General features: G+C 36.3%; 1 protein-coding gene across 11 annotated transcripts in view; it reads right to left on the bottom strand.

The window, feature by feature from the left end:
• LOC123542107 (intermembrane lipid transfer protein VPS13A-like) overlaps positions 1–21,209 on the bottom strand; it is a 227,438-nt gene that overhangs the window by 139,163 nt on the left and 67,066 nt on the right. For 8 of the 11 annotated variants that reach the window (XM_053531671.1, XM_053531674.1, XM_053531680.1 and 5 more), the window contains exons 24-34: positions 21,024–21,179; positions 20,624–20,780; positions 19,135–19,164; positions 11,987–12,031; positions 9,497–9,585; positions 7,271–7,490; positions 6,814–6,927; positions 6,105–6,208; positions 5,244–5,411; positions 4,425–4,732; positions 2,541–2,691 (exon numbers count right to left, since the gene is read on the bottom strand). In XM_053531671.1, the coding sequence (XP_053387646.1) occupies positions 2,541–2,691; positions 4,425–4,732; positions 5,244–5,411; positions 6,105–6,208; positions 6,814–6,927; positions 7,271–7,490; positions 9,497–9,585; positions 11,987–12,031; positions 19,135–19,164; positions 20,624–20,780; positions 21,024–21,179 (1,542 nt within the window). The remainder of the gene's footprint in view (positions 1–2,540; positions 2,692–4,424; positions 4,733–5,243; positions 5,412–6,104; positions 6,209–6,813; positions 6,928–7,270; positions 7,491–9,496; positions 9,586–11,986; positions 12,032–19,134; positions 19,165–20,623; positions 20,781–21,023; positions 21,180–21,209) is intronic. The other 3 variants (XM_053531678.1, XM_053531676.1, XM_053531679.1) reach the window with 3 other exon arrangements.

Genomic DNA, 21,209 nt, shown 5'->3' with positions numbered 1-21,209 from the left:
CTGGCAGATCAATTACACTGGCATAGTTGAGATCTAACACTAGCAGGTCAATTATACTGCCGTTGCAAAGATTAATACTGGCAGATCAATTATACAGATATTGCAGAGATCAAACACTGGCAGATCAATTTTACTGCTGTTGCTGACATCTAACACTGACAGATCAATTTTACTGCCGATGCTAAGATCTAACACTAGCAGATCAATTATACTGGCATTGCCAAGATCTAACACTAGCAGATCAATTATACTGCTGATGCCAAGATCTAACACAAACAGGTCAATTTTACTGCCGTTGCTGAGATCTAACCACTGGCAGGTCAATTTTACTGGCATTGCCAAGATCTAACACTAGCAGGTCATATATACTGCCGTTGACGAGATCAAACACTACCAGATCAATTATACTGGTGTTGATTAGATCTAACCACTGGCAGATCAATTTTACTGCTGTTGCCGAGATCTAACACTGGCAGGTCAATTACACTGCCAATGACGAGATCTAACACTGGCAGGTCAATTATACTGCCGTTGCCGAGACCTAACACTGGCAGGTCAATTATACTGCCATTGCCGAGATCTAACACTTGCAAGTCAATTTTACTGCTATTGCTGAGATCTAACACTGGCAGGTCAATTACACTGCCAATGCCAAGATCTAACACTGGCAAGTCAATTATACTGCTGTTGCTGAGATCTAACACTGGCAGGTCAATTTCACTGCTGATGCCGAGATCAATTATACTGCTGATGCCGAGATCTAACCATTGGCAGGTCAACTATACTGCTGCTGCGAAGATCTAATACTGGCAGGTCAAGTATACTGCCGATGCCGAGATCTAATCACTGGCAGGTCAATGATACTGCCGTTGCCAAGATCTAACACTGGCAGGTCAATTATACTGCCGTTGCTGAGATCTAACACTTGCAAGTCAATTATACTGCCGTTGCTAAGATCTAATCACTGGCAGGTCAATTATACTGCCGTTGCCAAGATCTAACACTGGCAGGTCAATTATACTGCTGATGCCGAGATCTAACCATTGGCAGGTCAACTATACTGCTGCTGCCGAGATCTAACACTGGCAGGTCAAGTATACTGCCGATGCCGAGATCTAATCACTGGCACGTCAATTATACTGCCGATGCCAAGATCTAATCACTGGCAGGTCAATTATACTGCAGATGCTGAGATCTAACCACTGGCAGGTCAATTATACTGCTGTTGCCCAGATCTAACACTGGCAGGTCAAGTATACTGCCGATGCCGAGATCTAACCACTTGCAGGTAAATTATACTGGCGTTGCCAAGATCTAACACCGGCAGGTCAATTATACTGCTGTTGCCGAGATCAAACACTGGCGAGTCAATCTGACCACCTTTGCCAAGATAAAACTGGTAGATCAATTTTACTGCCATTGCACAGATTTAACAAGAGCACCGCCAAGCGGGGCAATATACGCCCGAAGGGTTACATCAGAGGATTGGAGCAAAATTTAAAGAACTTGACTGTTGAAGCCCAAAGGACAGGAACAACAAAAAAGAAAAAATTCCAAAAAAAAATTTCTTAAGTCCACAAAAAAATTCTTACCAGGTAATGTTATGTCAAAATACATCTAAAAATTGGATGTACCATCCATGTTGTACCACAGAAAAGTGGTCTCGGTTTTTCCCTACGGCCAATAATGAAAAAGTTTCAAAATAAGCTATTTATAGAAACAAAAAAGGGAAGTAATTAAAAAAATTTTTTGTAAGAGAACAAAAAGGGATCTGCCAAATAAAAACAAGAGCACTGCAATGCAGAGTAATACACACAAAGCAAAGTCATATATGACCTTTGACCCCTAAGTGTGACCTTGACCTTGAAGTGAGTCATCCCAAACATACGCTCTGCAAGTCGCCTCAGTGTGGTGAACATTTGTGCCAAGTTTCTTTGAAATCATTCAAGCAGTTCAAGAGTTACAGAGCGGACACGAAATACACTCATATGACCTTTCACTCCTAAGTGTGACCTTGACCTTGAAGCAAGTCATCCGAAACAAGCGCTCTGCACGTCGTCTCAGTGTGGTGAACATTTGTGCCAAGTTTCTTTGAAATCCTTCAAGCAGTTCAAGAGTATTAGAGCGGACATGAAACATACTTATATGACCTTTGACCCCTAAGTGTGACCTTGACCTTGAAATGACACATCCAAAACATGCGCTCTGCACGTCGTCTTGGTGTAGTGAACATTTGTGTCAAGTTTCTTTGAAATCCTTCAAGGGGTTCAAAAGTTACAGAGCGGACACGAAATTGCTAACGGACGGACTGACAGACGGACACCGGGACCATAACATAATACGTCCCTTCGGGCGTATAACAATGATCCATGCATAAATAAGTTATACTGTAGACAGGAAAAATGACCTTAAATATTTCTCTTCAAAGTGTGACATTGACCTTTGGAGTAGGGGTTCCAGTCTTAAACCAGACACATCATCTTGTTATGGTAAATATATGGGGCACAAAAATTCTTCAAGACAGTTTAAACTCCACCTACCTTGATTGCTTTCAGTTTTCCAGAAATATCAACATCTGGAACTGCATGGAACCAGCTTGAAGCAATGTTTCGACAAATATCTACAGATATTTCTGCAGGCTGTAGTAATTCCACTTCTGATTTTACATACTGTGAGGCATCCACAACTGCCCTACAAGTTCATATACAGACAATTCCAATTACTTCTGTTATTTCTAGCTACAGAAATGACTTTATGACAGTACCAAGGATCTATCATTTCACAACTTGGAGTAAATATGTTTTAATAATGATGACAAGAGTGTTTCAGGAGACTTTACAATATATGTGTAAACATTGATGAAACTTCCAGTAGTACTCCAATAGTTCTTTTGACAACATTAACAATATTGAAACAGACAAAACTTGAACTGTCACAGGAGTGACGAATAATACCCCCATACCCCTTGTCACAGAAGTATGGCAACCATAAGAAAGAAATGGCCATGAGAAGGTGCAATTTAAGTTGTTTAACTGTGTTATTATCTGTCAACGCTTCCAAGAGTCCAGAAACCATGAGTTTGGCAAATTTTACTTTGGAAAGGGGCTATAACTACGTGAAACAAGAACACCACCTTGCAGGTGCAGACGCTCCTCTAATTTTTGTTGTCTCTGTATAAAAGACATATATCCAACCCATGATTTTCTAAGTCCAAAAAGGGGCCATAATTCTTGCTAAAAGCAATGTAGATTTACCATACTTGCTATGCAGAGTCAGCTTTTAATGGTGAATAACTGCTCCATGTTGGATGCAAATGGAGTTATGTTTCTTGCTGAACAGAGTCAGCTATTGATGATGAACAAGTGTTGTAAGTTTTAAAGTAACAGCTTTGATAGTTTAGGAGAAAAGTTTACCTAAACATAAATCGGATATTTTCTAAGTCAAAAAGAGGCCATAATTCTTGCAAAAAGCAGGATGGAGTTATGTTTCTTGCTGTACAGAGTCAACTATTGATGGTTAAGGAGAAAAGCTGACTTATACATAAAACTTAACCAGGCAACGTCAATGCAAATGTTAAAACTGACCAAGTGATGACAATAACTCATAATTTTTTCCCCAAAAAATCAGACGAGCAAAAGAACTTGACCTGTATTTTATGATGTTACACCATGAAAACCAATGGACTGACAGACAAGCTCACTCCTATAATAAGCTTCAGGAGTCAGCTCTAGTTTACAGTAACAACAGTTCTAAGGGCTCTAGTTCCATTTGCTAAGGAAAATCACTGAGTCACTTTAAGTTTCATTTCAGCACCTGAAACCCTTGTTTCAATCAAGGATTACACCCTAACTGTCTCTTCAAATAAAAAAAATGGAATCTCCTAAGTCACAGTAAGATTACTACATGACCAAGTACTAAAATGTTTATAAATAAAAAAGAAATCTATGTTTAATATAGTAGTAATGCCCAAGTAATCCTTGAAGGCTGAGACTTTCTCAGATTTTCTCAGACAGCCAATTTGTTTAATATGTGCTCTACTTACTATATTATAAGAGACTTGTTGAAATGCAAAACAATGTCAAGAGTATGGGGATTATAAACAAAATAACACACTAGGTTTGCAGTACCATTCTTTTAAGTTTCATGAGACTAGGTCAAATACTTTTTGAGATAGGCATGACACTAACTTTTAGGTACTTGAAGCATATATTTGGCTAAGATGAGGGCCATAAATCTGTTCTTATATTCCTAAAAGGTTTGATGATGCTAGGTTAAATACTTATTCATATATGCACCACAGAAATTTTGTCAGACAGACACACATACAGACAATGGCAACCCTAAGTCCCCACACACAACCCCCCAAAAAATGTTTGCAGGGAACAAAGAATACAGTACCTAATTATTGAATAAACTGTCCTTACCTTGAAACTTTTAAATCGGTCAAGGTCACATTCATTTTATCTAATACAGCTGGTACTCCATTAGCTGATCTCTGGCCAGGCTTCTCAAAGGCATTTTTTACTGACAAATGACCTAGATCAACCATCAAAATATTGTATGATGTTGAATTCTGGGGCATGTATATTATTGGGGCTCTCATGTCAACAGAAAGAGACAATCTTGAAGCTGTTTCTTGTAAATTCTGCACAGCATCCTGGGAATATTCTGCCAAGGTTTCACCAGCTTCTTTTATCTTCTTCTGTGCTTCTTGGAAATTGTCAAGAAAACCCTGCACAGCAAAAACGAAATATATCATAAAGCAGAACTACAAATATTTAAACTTTATTCTGAAAACAAAAGACTGTTGTAGACAGAAAAGATATGAGGAACAAGCCATAAGATTTTAACCTGAAAGTAATGCAAACAGTATTGCTTATTATTATTACAAGTAGAACAGTCCGCTTTATTCTTTGAAAAGTTGAGCTGAAATATATGGAAATCTTTTGGCTTTATCAAATCTTCTTGAATTTAATATGAAAGCCCTCAGTAAAGAACAAATGAAATATATTATGTAACCTTTACCCTGTTAAATTTCTAAAATTTGGTAAGTATCATTTATTATTCAAATTGGGTGTTAAATGAAAATTTACTGACCAAATAGCAGGTAGATCTACCTTTTGTAATAACAAAGGTTTAGTGAAAATGTATCAAAATTAACATCTAATGCGTTTTACAGATCAAAACTGAGAAGTGTTCTATGCATTTAAATTCTTTATAAAGGGATTAAACATAGAACTTACCAGTAAATCAGTGACATATTTGTTGAGGAATGTGACCTTGATCTGACCTAGAGAAACTTCCACTTTCATATCAACATTACTCATATCTTCATAGCGATCCCCTGCTGTGTTTTCATTGTAAATAGCCAGATTTAGGGCCAAAACTTCACTGCCCTGGATTTCTAGTATCTGCATAGATAAAACATACATGCCATTACAAATCATATCTTGAAAATATTTCATTTTAAATAGAAAGGTTCAGAGCCAACATCCAGCTGCACAGGATGTCTAGTATACTTGCATAAATAAAACAAATCACATTTCTAGGAGATTCCTTGTTGTGTTTGTATTGTAAGTAGATAGGTTAATGGCTTATATTTCACTGTCTGAGATATTTCTTGTATTTGCTTCAAAAAAACATATACCCCAACATTAATCATATCTACACAGATACATTTTTTTATGGCAGAGAGCCATATTCAGGATAAATGTATTGCTGCCCTAGTCCCCAAGTTTCTTTTGTTGTGTTTACTGACTCACCAACACAATGATAGGTCACATGGCGACTTTTGATGGTGGAGCAAGATCCCTGGTGCCCCTCTAGGCATTATTTCATCACGAGCAACTACATAGAAAACCATCGGGACCTTCCATAATTCAGCTGGATGGCTTCCTCATATCGGAGAATTATACTTCTCATGAAAGGTTTCAAACCAATAGTGAGGAGGGGTAAATAATTTGAAGTCAGCAACCTTAACCACTCCCCACTATCTTTCAGATAATATAAACAAAACTCACATTTCAATAGAAATATTGCATCTTTCACAAATTAACAATAAAATGTTGCAGGGCTTGGATTTTTCACATGTAAACAATACTTACATTTGGATAGAATGTTGCGGGGCTTGGATCTCTCACAGATATATCTTTAAGCACTGCTCCCACTAAAGTTTGTCTTTCCTGAAGAGTCACATTTGCTTCTATACCTACAGGCAAAATTTATCAAAGTAACAGTGTAACTTCAAACAGTATAATTTAAGAATTCATATGTGTGCTGTGGCATTAAAGATGACAACAGAAGAGTCATCTGCACAGAAAACAATGTTTAAAATTACCTAGCATTGCCATCTTCACATGCTTTTGGGATACTCACGTGTTTCTGCGTAAAGCTAATTATCATAAACACACTACAATATGTTTTTATACAAGACATCTTTTAAGCATTTTCAAAAACTGAAATTTCATAAAAATCAAATGCCTTTTATCTTAATTTACAAGTCACAACTTTAATTTGAATGATAGGTGATTTTCATCAAAACATTGACTTAAATGTTAATTCTTCACTGCAAAATCAAATTATCTCCTCTTCTTTAAGCAAAATAAACTAATATAGCCAATGTTTCAGATAATATCAAACAACCTGTCCTTCAACATCCCCTCCCCACATTACATTGCTCATTATGCTCATTATAGCATTGTTTTGATATGTACTTTTTCCACCTTTTTCCTGATTAAATTCTATACTAGCAGTAAAAACATTTCATATAAAAGCTCACTTAATTTCAGTACCTAACAGCATTAGAGAGGTTACCTTTAATTCTCACATCAGTAATCAATTTCTCGTCAGAGCAGACTGTGACGGAAAACATCTTGAGGGCAGCCTTCACTGACATGTCAATCACTTCAGGATCTTTGCTAAACCCCTCTGTACAAGAAAAACCCATGCCAGTTTTATTGGAGATACAAATAACATTCAAAGAAGTAAAAAAAACTTCAGAACTGATTCAGATAATAAGATAAATCTAGATATAATATTCAGCTCTCCCTGACACATTTCATAAGAATACTACTTACTTTGTGGCCAAGATGCAAGTTACTTAACCTAAGCTGTGTGTTCAAGTCCTGTTGTGGTCATAATTACACTTCCAAACACCAGTGCTCTCTAATGACACAAAAAAAGTTTCAAGCTTTTGTCACACTCAAGCTATGATAATTTAATACAAAACAAACTAGTAACAGACTACATGATACTTGTGACTACAGCTTACTTTTCTTTGTAACCTTGGCCTTTTCCTCTGTCTCAGTTTTTGTCTCTGTTGCCTTCTGTTCAGTTTCTGTCAGTTTTGGTGGCTGGATTGACTGAGCAAACACCAGTAGGTCTAATATAGACTCCTGATGTAACAGTAGTTCAAGGGCAGAGAACTCTACATTCACAGACTGTTCTGTTTTCTTGTATGTAGTGGCAAACTCTGGACCATCTGTGTTGGCCTAGCGAAATGAATAAATACACAAAAATCTTAACTAGATGACCACATGTCGAGCCCACCAGCTGTCAAAAGGACTGGGAGCTGCATGTGACACTCTGTCTCACTGAGGCAAACATGTATGCCAATTAAAAAACGACTGCTTTATGCATGGCAAAGTTACAGGCTTTGATCCCCTCAAGCGGAAATAGGATCCGAGGTTTGTGCACAACACTGTCTCACAGAGGTGAACATTCATGCCAAAGAAAAAAGATTGCTCCATACTTATCAAAAGTTATCACCTGGACAAGTTCTAAAATGATTTTTGACCTTTGAGATAGGAACCTGGGGTTTGCACATTACGTTAAAACTTCATGCCAAATATAAACAAGATTCTCGATGCATGTCAAAGTTATGGGCAAGACAAGATCTGACATAACCTTTGACCTCCAACAAATATAAACAAGATTCCTCAATGTATGTCAAGGTTAAGGGCAAGACAAGATCTGACATGACCTTTGACCTCCAACTCTGACCTTGACCTTTGACACAGGAACCTGGGGTTTGCGCATGACACTCTGTCTCACTGAGGTTAATATCATGCCAAATATAAACAAGATTGATCCATGCATGTCAGTTATGGTCAGGAAAACAAATCCGTACAGACGCACGCATGCATGGATGTACACTGAACAGCCATTTGAACGAATACGTCTTCTTAATCACAAGGGGGCTCGACAAAGTCAGTTCTTAAAATACTTCTGTATTTAACTTTTTCTTGTTGAATTAGTCTTGCTCTAAAACAAACTTTGATTATAAAACCTCACTTCAAGAATACAAGATATTTTATCACAGCTGTAAGCCAAACGATTCTCTAGTTATGGATCAGACATGACGTCACTATCACCTTGACCTTTGACCTGCTAACTTCATAAACAACCGTAGTAATTTTCTATTCACAGAAAATCATCCCATAAAGTTTGAAACCCAAAGGCTAATGTGTTCTCCAGTTATTGATCAAAACTAAATGGTCTTCTGGCAGGCAGACAAACTAACTAACTCACAAACATAAGATTTACAAAAGACTATTTGAATACAACATATTAAATTCTATTATGGCAATGATAACAACTTGTGAATAAACTTTAAACCAAATTTTTTAAGTAAACTAGATGTATGCTTGTAGAACACTGGGGTCCCCAACTCCTTGTCTCAGTATTAAGTTTAAAGCCATAAATCTCTGGTTGTGTGAAATCCCAATTGACACAGTATGTGTCAAACTTCACACAATGAATTACAATCCTGTGCAGTCTGATGACTGTATGTAAAGTATTTTTTTGAGATATGCACAACACAAATTCAGACAGACAGATGGATGGACAAGAGAAAATCTAAGTACTCCCCTCCCAAGAATATTTGGGTGTACAGAATTGGGCAGATATTTGAATTGATTTAAAGCAGGAGTTCTCTAACTTGGTGATTTCAGTATGTTTGATGAGTAAGATGTTTTGTGTTTCAATCCAATAAATGCAGTTGTAACAGAAATACAGCTTGACAGTAACTTACACCAATTTTATTTTCTATACCAAACAGATTCAACCACGAATGTTAACTTTGTTATGTAAGGAAGGAAGTCCTGTAAGAAGTTTTGATTTGATCTATGTAGGTGTTTCCAAGATACAGCTTGACATTCAGTTGAACTTAAAGTGATTTTCTAAGTGGATAGCTGCAAATAAGAACTGAACCAAAATAGGGCCACACTTTTACATTAAATTCAAGTGAGTGTTATCTAACTTGGTGATTACAGTATGTTTGACGTCTGAGAGGAATTGTGTGAAGTTTCAATCAAAAACAACTGTCAACAAGATGAAGCCTTACACGCAACTTAAACCAAGGTGTGACGCCAACACTCAAGCAGACATAATAGCTCTCCAATAGTCCAGCTAAACATTTTCCTTTCATAAATCATTAAATTCCCACTAAATATTTACCAGATAAATGACTGGTATCCTTACAATTATAAACACTAACCTTTAGAAAATGAACAGCAAGCAATTTTGAATTGCTTCCTTCAGGTCTGGGTGTGTTGACTAGGTTAATCACAGGGCCTCGATCTGTCACTGAAATAAAAGTGAGGATGCCTGACCATCATCTAAACAGAACTATCACTAACATACTGGCAGTTACTAAAAATTTGAAAATGTGTCCAAAACTAAATGTATTATGCTACCAATTGGGTCAGTTCATATACATATATTTGAAATGTAGAATAAAAACTAGAGATGCTTTTGAGAAAAGCGCATGTCTCCCACAACTGCCCCTATGAAAAATGTCTAGTTTCTCTAGATGGTTTAGACGAGTGGATCCAATTAGATGGTCTGGACGAGTGGATCCAATCAGTAATTCAAGGACCATAATTCAAAAGTGGCTGGGCAGATTTGGGTAGTTACTGAACTTGGCTGAGGTCTTATGGTCAAACACATTTTGTTCAAGTTTGGTGAAGATCGGATGAGAAATGTTTGACTCAGCGAGCAGACAAGAGTAAAAAGGCCGATTTTTCGGTAATTCAAGGGCCGTAACTTCAAAATGCTTAGACCGATTTGACTAGTTATTGAACTTGGCCGAGGTCTCATGGTCAAACACATTTTGTTCAAGTTTGGTGAAGATCGGATGAGAAATGATTGACTTAGAGTGCGGACAAGAGTAAAAAGGCCGATTTTTGGTAATTCAAGGGCCATAACTCCAAAATGCCTGGACCGATTTGGCTAGTTATCGGATCTGGCTGAGGTCTCATGGTCAAACACATTTTGTTCAAGTTTGGTGAAGATTTGATGAGAAATGTTCGACTTAGAGTGCGGACAAGAGTAAAAAGGTCGTTTTTTGGTAATTCAAGGGCCATAACTCCAAAATGCCTGGACCGATTTGGCTAGTTGTCGTATCTGGCCGAGGTCTTATGGTCCAACACATTTTGTTTAAGTTTGGTGAAAATCGGATGAGAAATGTTTGACTTAGAGTGCGGACAAGCTTTGGGACAGACAGACACACACAAACACAGACTGGAGTAAATCAATAATTATGTCTCCCAAACCACTGTGTGGTGGGAGACATAATAACAGCAGTCTTGGCAATGAGAGATGAAGAAAAGTGCAACACACTTTACATCCTCTTGTATTCATGTATTCTCAGCAACTCCTGACAACTTTCTCATGCAGATTAGAGACAAAGATCAAATGAAATGTGAAAATGTCAGATACAGAGCTTGAGAACTGCTAGCCATTCCTCTTACTGAGCTTGAGAACTGCTAGCCATTCCTCTTACTGAGCTTGAGAACTGCTAGCCATTCCTCTTACTGAGCTTGAGAACTGCTAGCCATTCCTCTTACTGAGCTTGAGAACTGCTAGCCAGTCCTCTTACTGAGCTTGAGAACTGCTAGCCACTCCTCTTACAGAGCTTGAAAACTGCTAGCCATTCCTCTTACTGGGCTTGAGAACTGCTAGCCATTCCTCTTACTGAGCTTGAGAACGGCTAGCCATTCCTCTTACTGAGCTTGTGAGCTGCTAGCCATTCCTCTTACTGAGCTTGTGAACTGCTAGCCATTCCTCTTACTGAGCTTTAGAACTGCTAGCCATTCCTCTTACTGAGCTTGAGAACTGCTAGCCATTCCCCTGACTGAGCTTTAGAACTGCTAGCCATTCCTCTTACTGAGCTTTAGAACTGCTAGCCATTCCTCTTACTGAGCTTGAGAACTGCTAGCCATTCCTCTTACTGAGCTTGAGAACTGCTAGCCATTCCTCTTACTGAGCTTGAGAACTGCTAGCCATTCCTCTTACTGAGCTTGAGAACTGCTAGCCATTCTTCTTACTGAACTTTAGAACTGCTAGCCATTCCTCTTACTGAGCTTGTGAACTGTTAGCCATTCCTCTTACTGAGCTTGAGAATTGCTAGCCATTCCTCTTACAGAGCTAAGCTGACAAAAGTTCAATGAAGACCAAATGGAAAATGTGGACTTCCAGTGTTAACAAAGTTTTTTTATATGACCTCATGTAAAATAGATTGACCTAGATCTCACAGAAACGAACATTCTGACAAAGGTTTATGATGATCAAGTAGAAAATGTGGCCTCCTGTATGTCTACAAGGTTTACCTATAATATGACCTAGTGACCTAATTTAAGACCTTAACCCAGTTTCAACATGTCCTTGATGTCATAGAGACAAACATTTTGGCCAGGAAAATGATTGCCTAGTTACCTAGAATCTGACCCAAGATAACCCATAATTTATTTGTTGAGTAACATTCTGACCAAGTTTCATTAAGACTGGGCCAAAATTGTGACAGTGGACAATGGAGGATGGGCAGAGGGTGATCATAGTAAGCCATTTTGAGTACTTCATGCTCTGGTCAGCTAAAACTAATCATCCTACTGTACTCTTCTCAGAAAATCACTGGACATCTTGCAGAAGTTAAAGCAGAACAAAATCTATTTATAGTAACACAAAATCTATTTATAGTTACACTGACCTTGGAATAAACTTTCACCCAGTTGTGAGGCAATGTCATCAGAAACTGTGTGGCATGCATAAAAATAACAGTGTTATAAATAAAGAATATTGAGCTACAAAGCAAATAAAATATAATAAACTTAATATGTTTTGTCACATGAACAAGGACCATCCTGTTGTATTCATCTAAGGGCAAAAATACTGTTGGTCAAGGATATATTTTTCATGTTCATTTGTGGTCTTTATTTCAATTTTACAATTAGGTGAACTTCTAAATATATACTAAAATATCTATTTTCTTCCAAAAAAGACCATACTTTGTTAATCTGGAAAGGGCAGACAATTTCCAGACTTGTTTGACAAGATGGTACATGTTTATGTGACTCTAGTGCCTGTTGATGCAGAGTAAGATCACAAAACGTTTTTTGTTGTTTCTTTTTTTTTTTTAAGACTATTTTGCTTTCTTCTTATTTGAGAAAAAAATTTTATAAAGTAACATACTTGAAGTTGCAAGCTGTCACTACAACTGTGCAACGAAATTGCCAAAAGAATTTGTTTTTAAAGATCAATAATTTAGGTTTAAATGCAGTGATTTTTTTTATTCAGATGTGATCTTTTTTCAGATTCAACAAGCAAATTAAAAAACAAAGCACTAAAAGTAACAATATTTATCAAATATAGAACTTTAATCAGGCAATCTATGAAATCAGTTACATGCTGCAATAGTCATGTCCTACAATCATGCATAACGCAAGTCATGAAATTACACAGAATATAATGCCCACACCAGCAGTAAATATGTAAGTGACGACACATAGAGTTTTTGGCATATAATGACACAACAGTGTGTGTCTTGTAATACATTTGTATATGGCACTTTGACTTGCATCATGACCATGACCTGTTAATATGCTTCTTGGATGTACGTATTGCATTCCAGTCCAACCATGTTCGATACAGTTTTGGCATGTATGCAAACACGTATTACTATATATATACCTAAATAAAATGACAAGTACTTGCTAGTTACAATCATTTAATAATATAGAACGTGAAGGAATCTTTTAACCATGATAAGACAGGAGTAAAATGGCATCCAAAATGACACAATACACGGGGGTCCAACACTGAGTTCCCCTTATAGAGCAGAATTACAGGATTCTGGCCTCTGCACCTTTGTTACTATATATAGTAAGGAATATAATAATACAATTTATATATGAAAATGAACCAAGTTGAGAATGAACCTTGACTTTTGAGGCAGTGTCATGGTTCTTGGGTAACATAAATAACTAGAACTACAGTAAAGACTGCCTTAGCGACCCCTTGCTTTCAGTGACTTTCTGTCTATAACGGCCTTTTTATTTCCTCCTGATGTATTCCACATTAAAACTGTCTTGTTTCTAGCGACCCCGTCTGATGCCTATAGCAACCGATTTCTTTGCCCCGAGCCCCGACTTCCAACCTTTATAATAACAACTCTCTAACCCACCCACTCAAAGGGAGAAAACTTCACCAGAACTGTAAATGAACTTTCAATTAAACTATGTTTTAAAAGGTCATTTAAAATATTCCATTCTTTATCCGAGTGTTTAAAGGTCCTTAATAAAACGCTAACTAGAACATGTATTGTTTGCCTAAAGCCAAGACCTCTCCTAGTCAGATTGTGTATAGAGACTCCCTGTCTACTATGACCTTTTTGATATTCCCTGAAGGTTAGTCAGTTATTTATACACAAATGAACCAATTTAAGTTATAAACCTTGACCTTCAAGCTAGGGATATGGTTCTTGCAAAACCTCACCTTGTATGAAGGCAATTTGTGCAACATTATTTTGAATAAACATCATGCCCAACATATTCAGCCAAATACAAATTTCTGAACCAACATACAAACAAATAAGCAAACAAACATATACACGAAACAAGAAACGCGGCAATGCCACGAAACCAGGTTTTCAACACTTTTCATAAGAATAAACAAGAGTGCCAGAATGTCACAATATATGCCCGTCACAGCAAATTTCTTTACTCTAGCACCTGTATTTGCAGATGTAATTTTAATTTTGTGGTTGTTTAGTAATCATTGTAATTCTTTTGTTTTTCTAAGTCCACAAAAAAACTCCTTACCAGGTAGAGATACCTTAAAATACACCTAAAATTAGAAAGTAACAACTATGTAGTACCACAGAAAAGTGGTCTTGGTTTTTCCCTACGGTCAATTATAAAAAAGTTACAATATAAGTTATTTATAGTAACAACTAAGGGAAGTTAATCTTAAAAAAAAAAAAAAAAAAAAAAAAAAAAAATACAAAAAAAAAAATTGTAAGTCCACACAGAAATCCTTACCAGGTAGAGATTGGTCAAAATACACCTCAAAATTGGATGTAACATGCATGTTGTACTACAGAAAAGTGGTCTCGATTTTTCCCTACGTCTTGTAATGAAAAAGTTACAATATAAGCTATTTATAGTAACAACAAAGGGAAGTAATTCTAAAGAAGGGAACTGCGCAAGACACTTCGTCTCATGATGGTGTATAATTGTGCCAAGTTACATCAAAATCCCTCTATGCATGAAGAAGATATGCTCTGGACAAAGTTTTCATTCTTGTATCCTTTGACCTCTAAGTGTGACCTTGACCTTAGACCTAGGGACCTGGTTCTTGCGCATGACACTCCGTCTCATGATGGTGAACAATTGTGCCAACTTTCATCAAAATCCCTCCATGCATGTAGAAGATATGCTAACCCTAACCTAACCCTAACCCTATTTTTAGTAACAATGACCTTGACCTTGATCACAGAAACCCCAAAATCAATCCCAAGCTACAACTTTATATAAGTTTTCTATACACCAAGTTTCATCAAGATAGCTCATTCCTAAGTTAAGTTATTGACCGGAAACCCTTTTTCTATTTTAAGCAACAGTGACCTTGACCTTAACCCCAGAAACCCCAAAATCAATCCCAGCCTTTGTCTTGATATAAGCTACATACACACCAAGTTTTATTCAAATATCTTTACCGGAACAAAAGTTATTGACCGGAAACCCTTTTTCTATTTTAAGTAACAGTGACCTTGACCTTGACCCCAGAAACCCCAAAATCAATCCCAGCCTTTGTCTTGATATAAGCTACATACATACCAAGTTTTATTCAAATATCTTTACCGAAACAGAAGTTATTAACCGGAAACACCAGTTTGACGCCGCCGCCGCCGCCGCCCGCCCGCCCGACCGACATCTACCCCAATTTAATAACTCAGGTTTTCGTTGAAAACCTGGTTAACAAAACAAAGGTACCGTAACTTTTATGTCCTAACCATTACCAGCACTAAAGTCTGTCTTTAATATGCTGATGATAATGATGCCATGTAGCATTAACTGAAATACCAAAACTTTTCCCTGGTATTCAATGTCAAGTCCAGCATATAATTTTAATACCTTCGTTTTCTACACTAAAGTTAACAAGGAACATACTTGAGATTGCACATACCCAGTCAGTACGTACACACTGACTGTTAGTCTTTCTATGATTCCTTGATAACACTGTACCTTGTATCACTTGTATTAGTAAAAGCAACAACTAGAATACATGCACTGCCCACCATTGCATTATAAACATAACAGATTTGCCATATTCCATTCTGCTCTCATTTTTTGTTAATTTCTCTAACAGAAATAAATTATTTCAATTCTTTCATTAGAAATTTTGCTCTGCAGGGTAAGAATTTGCACCAATTCAATGGTGACTAAAATTTGGGAAATTATTGAAGATAAAACAACAAGAGGGCCAAGATGGCCTTAGGTCGCTCACCTGATAAACACACCATAACAGTGTAAACATGTATGACATAGTGATTTCATGGAAACAAATATTCTGACCAATTTTCATTAAGATTGGATCAAAAATGTGGTCTCTTAAGTGTAAACAAGCATTTTCTTCAATTTGACCTAGTTTTTGAGCTAAGATGACCTACATTCGAATTTGACCTAGATTTGATCAAGGCAATCATTCTGACTAAATTTCATCAACCTCGATTAAAAAATACAGCCTCTATCGCATACAAAACGTTTTTCTTTGATATATCCTAGCGACCTAGTTTTTGACCCCAGATGACCCATACTCAAACTTGACCTTTATTTCATCAAGGCTAGCATTCTGACCAAATTTCATGAAGATCAATTGAACAAGAGCTGTCCGTAAGACAGCCAAACTCGACTATTCGAAATATTGTCACAGAAGCAGGAAATTATTACCCAAAATGTTAAATATCAAAAGAGTTTTAAGTTCGAAAGGGGACATAATTTGACCAAAATGCATATCAGAGTTATGGGACTTGATGCTATCAACTAGTTTTATAACCCCGAAGAAACATGTTAAGTTTCAATTCAATATCTGCATTAGTTTTGGAAATAGTAACTTGCATGTAAACTTTAACCAGAATTTTCTAAGTCCAAAAGGGGGCATAATCTGCTCAAAATACATGTTAAGAGTTATGGAACTTGACCCAGTGAGGTTTGTAATTGACCTTGAAAAAGAATAAATAAGTTTCAAAGCTATATGCCTTTTGGTAATAGCTGTATGTACTTGCACGCAAAACTTTAACCAGAATTTTCAAAGTCCAAAAGGGGGCTTAATTTGCCCAAAATACAAGTCAGAGTTATGGAACTTGATTCTATCAACTAGTTTTATAACCCTTAAGACACATGTGAAGTTTCAATTTAATATCTGAATTAGTTTTGGACATAGTAACTTGCATGTAAAACTTTAACCAGGGTTTTCTAAGTCCAAAAGGGGGCATAATTTGGCCAAAGTACATGTCAGAGTTATGGGACTTGACCCAGTGAGGTAGGTAATTGATCTAGAAAAAGAAAAAATAAGTTTCCAATCTATATGCCTTTTAGTAATAGCTGTATGTACTTGCACGCAAAACTTTAACCAGAATTTTCTAAGTCCAAAAGGGGGCATAATTTGCTCAAAATACATGTTAGAGTTATGGAACTTGACCCAGTGAGGTTGGTAATTGACCTAGAAAAAGAATAAATAAGTTTCAAAGCTATATGCCTTTAAATGATAGCTGTATGTACTTGCATGCAAAAACTTAACCAAGGTGTGACGCCGACACCGACGCCGACGCCAGGGTGAGTAGAATAGCTAGACTATTCTTCGAATAGTCGAGCTAAAAATACAGTCTCTATTGCATATACAAAGGTTTTTCTTTGATTTGACCTAGTGACCTAGTTTTTGACCACAGATGACCCATATTCTAACTTGACCTAGATTTCGTCAAGGCAATCATTCTGACTAAATTTTATGAGAATCCAGTGTAAAATGCTGCCCCTATTGCATACACAAGGTTTTTCTTTAATTTGACCGGGTGACCTAGTTTTTTTTATCCCATATGACCCATATTCAAACTCCATCTAGATTTCATATTATGATTAAATTTCATGAAGATCCGGTGTAAAATGCAGCCCCTATTGCATACACAAGGTTTTTATTTGATTTGACCTAGTGACCTAGTTTTTAATCCCCGATGACCCATATTTAAACTTGACCTAGATTTTATCAAGGCAATCATTCTGACCAAAATTCATGGAGATCAATTGAAAAATACAGCCTCTATCGCATACACAAGGTTTTTCTTTGATTTGACCTAGTGACCTAGCTTTTGACCCCAGATGACCCATTTTCAAAACTGGCCTAGATTTCATCAAGGTTATCATTCTGACAAAATTTCATGAAGATCAGTTGAAAAATACAGCCTCTATCGCACACACAAGGTTTTTCTTTGATTTGACCTAGTGACCTAGTTTTTAACCCCAGATAATCTATTTTCGAACTTGGCCTAGATTTCATCAAGGTAATCATTCTGACCAAAATTCATGAAGATAAAATGAAAAATACATCTTCTATCTCATACACAAGGTTTTTCCTTGATTTGACCTAGTGACCTAGTTTTTGACTCCGGGTGACCCATTTTCAAACTTGGCCTAGATTTCATAAAGGAAATCATTCTGACAAAATTTCATGAAGATCAATTGAAAAATACAGCCTCTATTGCATACATAAGGTTTTTTCTTGATTTGACCTAGTGACCTAGTTTTTGACCCCAGATGAACCATTTTCAAACTCGGCCTAGATTTCATCAAGGTAATCATTCTGACCAAAATTCATGAAGATAAAATGAAAAATACAGCCTCTATCGCATACACAAGGTTTTTCCTTGATTTGACCTAGTGACCTAGTTTTTGACCCCGGGTGACCCATTTTCGAACTTGGCCTAGATTTCATCAAGGTAATCATTCTGACAAAATTTTATGAAGATTAATTGAAAAATACAGCCTCTATTGCATACAAAAGGTTTTTCTTTGATTTGACCTAGTGACCTAGATTTTGACCCCAGATGACCCATTTTCGAACTCGGCCTAGATTTCATCAAGGTAATCATTCTGACCAAAATTCATGAAGATCAGTTGAAAAATACAGCCTCTATCGCATACACAAGCTAAATGTTGACGGACGAGAGACAGCTGACAGACGGACGACAGACGCCGGACGCCGGACATCAAGCGATCAGAAAAACTCACCTGAGCATTGCTCAGGTGAGCTAAAAATGAATTTCCCTTGTTCAGTGGCATTAAATCATGGATTTGCACCATAAAATGATCTATAATCAAATATTAATAATTTCCGAGTACTTTACTTCTATTTTCCAACGAATGGAATATGGCAAAAAATCTCTGCCTGATGCTGTCAGATTAGGACCTTTACTGCAAAATATTTCAAATCTTTAAATGGATAGTTGTTGAGCTTGGACCTAGACATCATACTGTAAAATACAACATGAATATTTAAAACCTATTTCAATACAACAGACATTTTTTTTTTCTGAAAAAAAGTTATTTTAAGAAATTACATGTATTATAATGAAAAAAGGGACACAATTTTAACAACAAACTTATAAATTTTTCAACTTACTTTCAAAAGCAACTGTGATTACATTTCTTTTTAAACATGTGTATAATTTTTTTTTACATCAGGATCAAAAAAATGTCATGAAAGATAAGAATTATTTCAAAATTAAGGTCCAAAGACACAGGCATTGATGAGTGAACCAAGCAAACAGTATATATATATAACAGACAAGATCTATAACCAAACCTTTCACATATTTGCTGTCTGTGTCCTCAGCTAAACACATAGAAAACAAACATAAACATATAAACACATTACATGTGACAGTTTTGCCAATGCAAGTTAATATGCTGTGTTAACACAAGAACTGAACGTTATGCTGCATTTTTATACATAATAAATCATGACACATTTTAAATGGGCAAGATGTTGTAGAAATTTTACTGCACTTTGTAGGAGGGCTATTCATAACTGAAAATCACCAGTATTAAAGGAAATCTAATAAAATTAAGAAAACTCTGTTTTTCTTATTTTGTCATCGATAGCATTTGCTTTGCTATTAATTTTAAATGAGCTGCATGAATATATTCACAAGTAAGGAAACTTCTCCTTAGTCTACTACCAGTACATACTACCACACTTCCTCTCTAATTTTACATAGCTGAACAAAACCTCTGCTTACATTCACTATAATTTAGATGATTTTGAACTGGAAGAGTAAAGTTGATTTACAAAAATGTTTCAGTTTAAACTGTTAACTTTATATCTTATACTATTTTTATTAATGTTACACTTTCTAGATTGCCTACAAGTAATGGATTTTTACTGTCATATTTCCCGTTAGTAACAGACAGTAATAGCCATTTTCTGGATTTCCAACAAATAACAAACAGCAAAACCTGCAGTCAAATTATATTCAAGCTTGACTAAAACAAAAATTATGCATGATGCAAAAGGCATCTTTGGACTGAACAATATACAAATGATGCACATATAAGCATATCATTGGTTACCAGCAGTGCCCGTGTTTTAAGCGAGACTTCGTACTGAACAATATTCAGCTTACCTGTACATTTTAATACATTCTGAACAACTATAAAAATACAGTCGATTCCGCTTGAACACATGATACAGTTACCCAAAGTAAAATTCTAAACAGCCCTGTATTAATTTTGACCAAAAACTATTGTAACATGGGCAGCTAGTTACAGTTGAAGCATTGTTAGCCTGCTTCAATTGACTAGTCAATTCTATATTAACTGCCAGTCAAAATGACACACATGGATAGCATAACTTCTTTTCAAATTCTCATTGTATGTGTAGAAAAACTGACACAATACAATTAAAAATCCTTTCAAAATTGAAACTGTTTTGCTGTTCAGTCTCTCCTCATTCATGATTAATACACTAAGCAGTTTGTGGAAATGAAAGAACTACTTCAAAGTATCACAAGACAATAGTCCAAAAATATTCTGTAAGATATGGACAGATCAATCTGTTTCTTTTTATACCCCAATGTATTTTATATAAACAAACAATTACTGAACTGACCTGAAGAACCAGCTTTCATCAATGTACGATTGTGTGAATAATGACCAATGAAATACATGGACATAGAAGCAAATATAGATACAAAAGGCCATTTTTTTAGAGATATTAATAAAGCTAAATCCAATGCTAAATCATTCAAAACCAACTTACACTCTCTATTTATGATCAAACATCACAGACTTACCATTAACTTTCAGGTATTGCACATGTATTCCTCCAAGGAAAGCTTCAGCTGAAAGGTCATACGTCTTGACCTTGACACTAGTACCAAGGTCATTAACAGCAAGTCTAAGCAAGGGTACATCCTCATTCTTTAATCTCTGTGCTATGTTTAAACTAATCTAAATGTAAAAAAAACAAATAGCAATGATTTTAATGAGGGAAGACATTATTTAAAAGGTTACAAGTCATGACAGACTGAAGAATTTTCAAATTATATTTATAAGTTTTAAAGCAAGACATACAGACAAAGGAGGCAAATCTAAGTGCCCCCACCCCCACCAAACCAAATTAAGTAAAGCAATTCCTTTCCTCAAGAACAAATTATCTTTCAACATCAGGATAAGTAAGAAATTCAAAGTTACCTCATTAAGAACAAATTCCAGTTCAAGATCAGTATAGTTTACAAACTCCATGGATTCGCTGCGCTCGGGTGATTTCTTACTTTCCTCCTCTGCAATCAGTACTTTCTTTGCTATCCTGTTCTCGTTTACATCCACTGTGGGTAACATATCTGGACCCTGTCATATATACAACATTATCAAAATTTA

This window comes from Mercenaria mercenaria, chromosome 19 (assembly GCF_021730395.1).
Source record: "Mercenaria mercenaria strain notata chromosome 19, MADL_Memer_1, whole genome shotgun sequence".
NCBI lineage: Eukaryota > Metazoa > Mollusca > Bivalvia > Venerida > Veneridae > Mercenaria > Mercenaria mercenaria.
The sequence above is the reverse complement of the archived record's forward strand: the minus strand, read 5'-3'. Positions and strand labels throughout refer to the sequence as shown.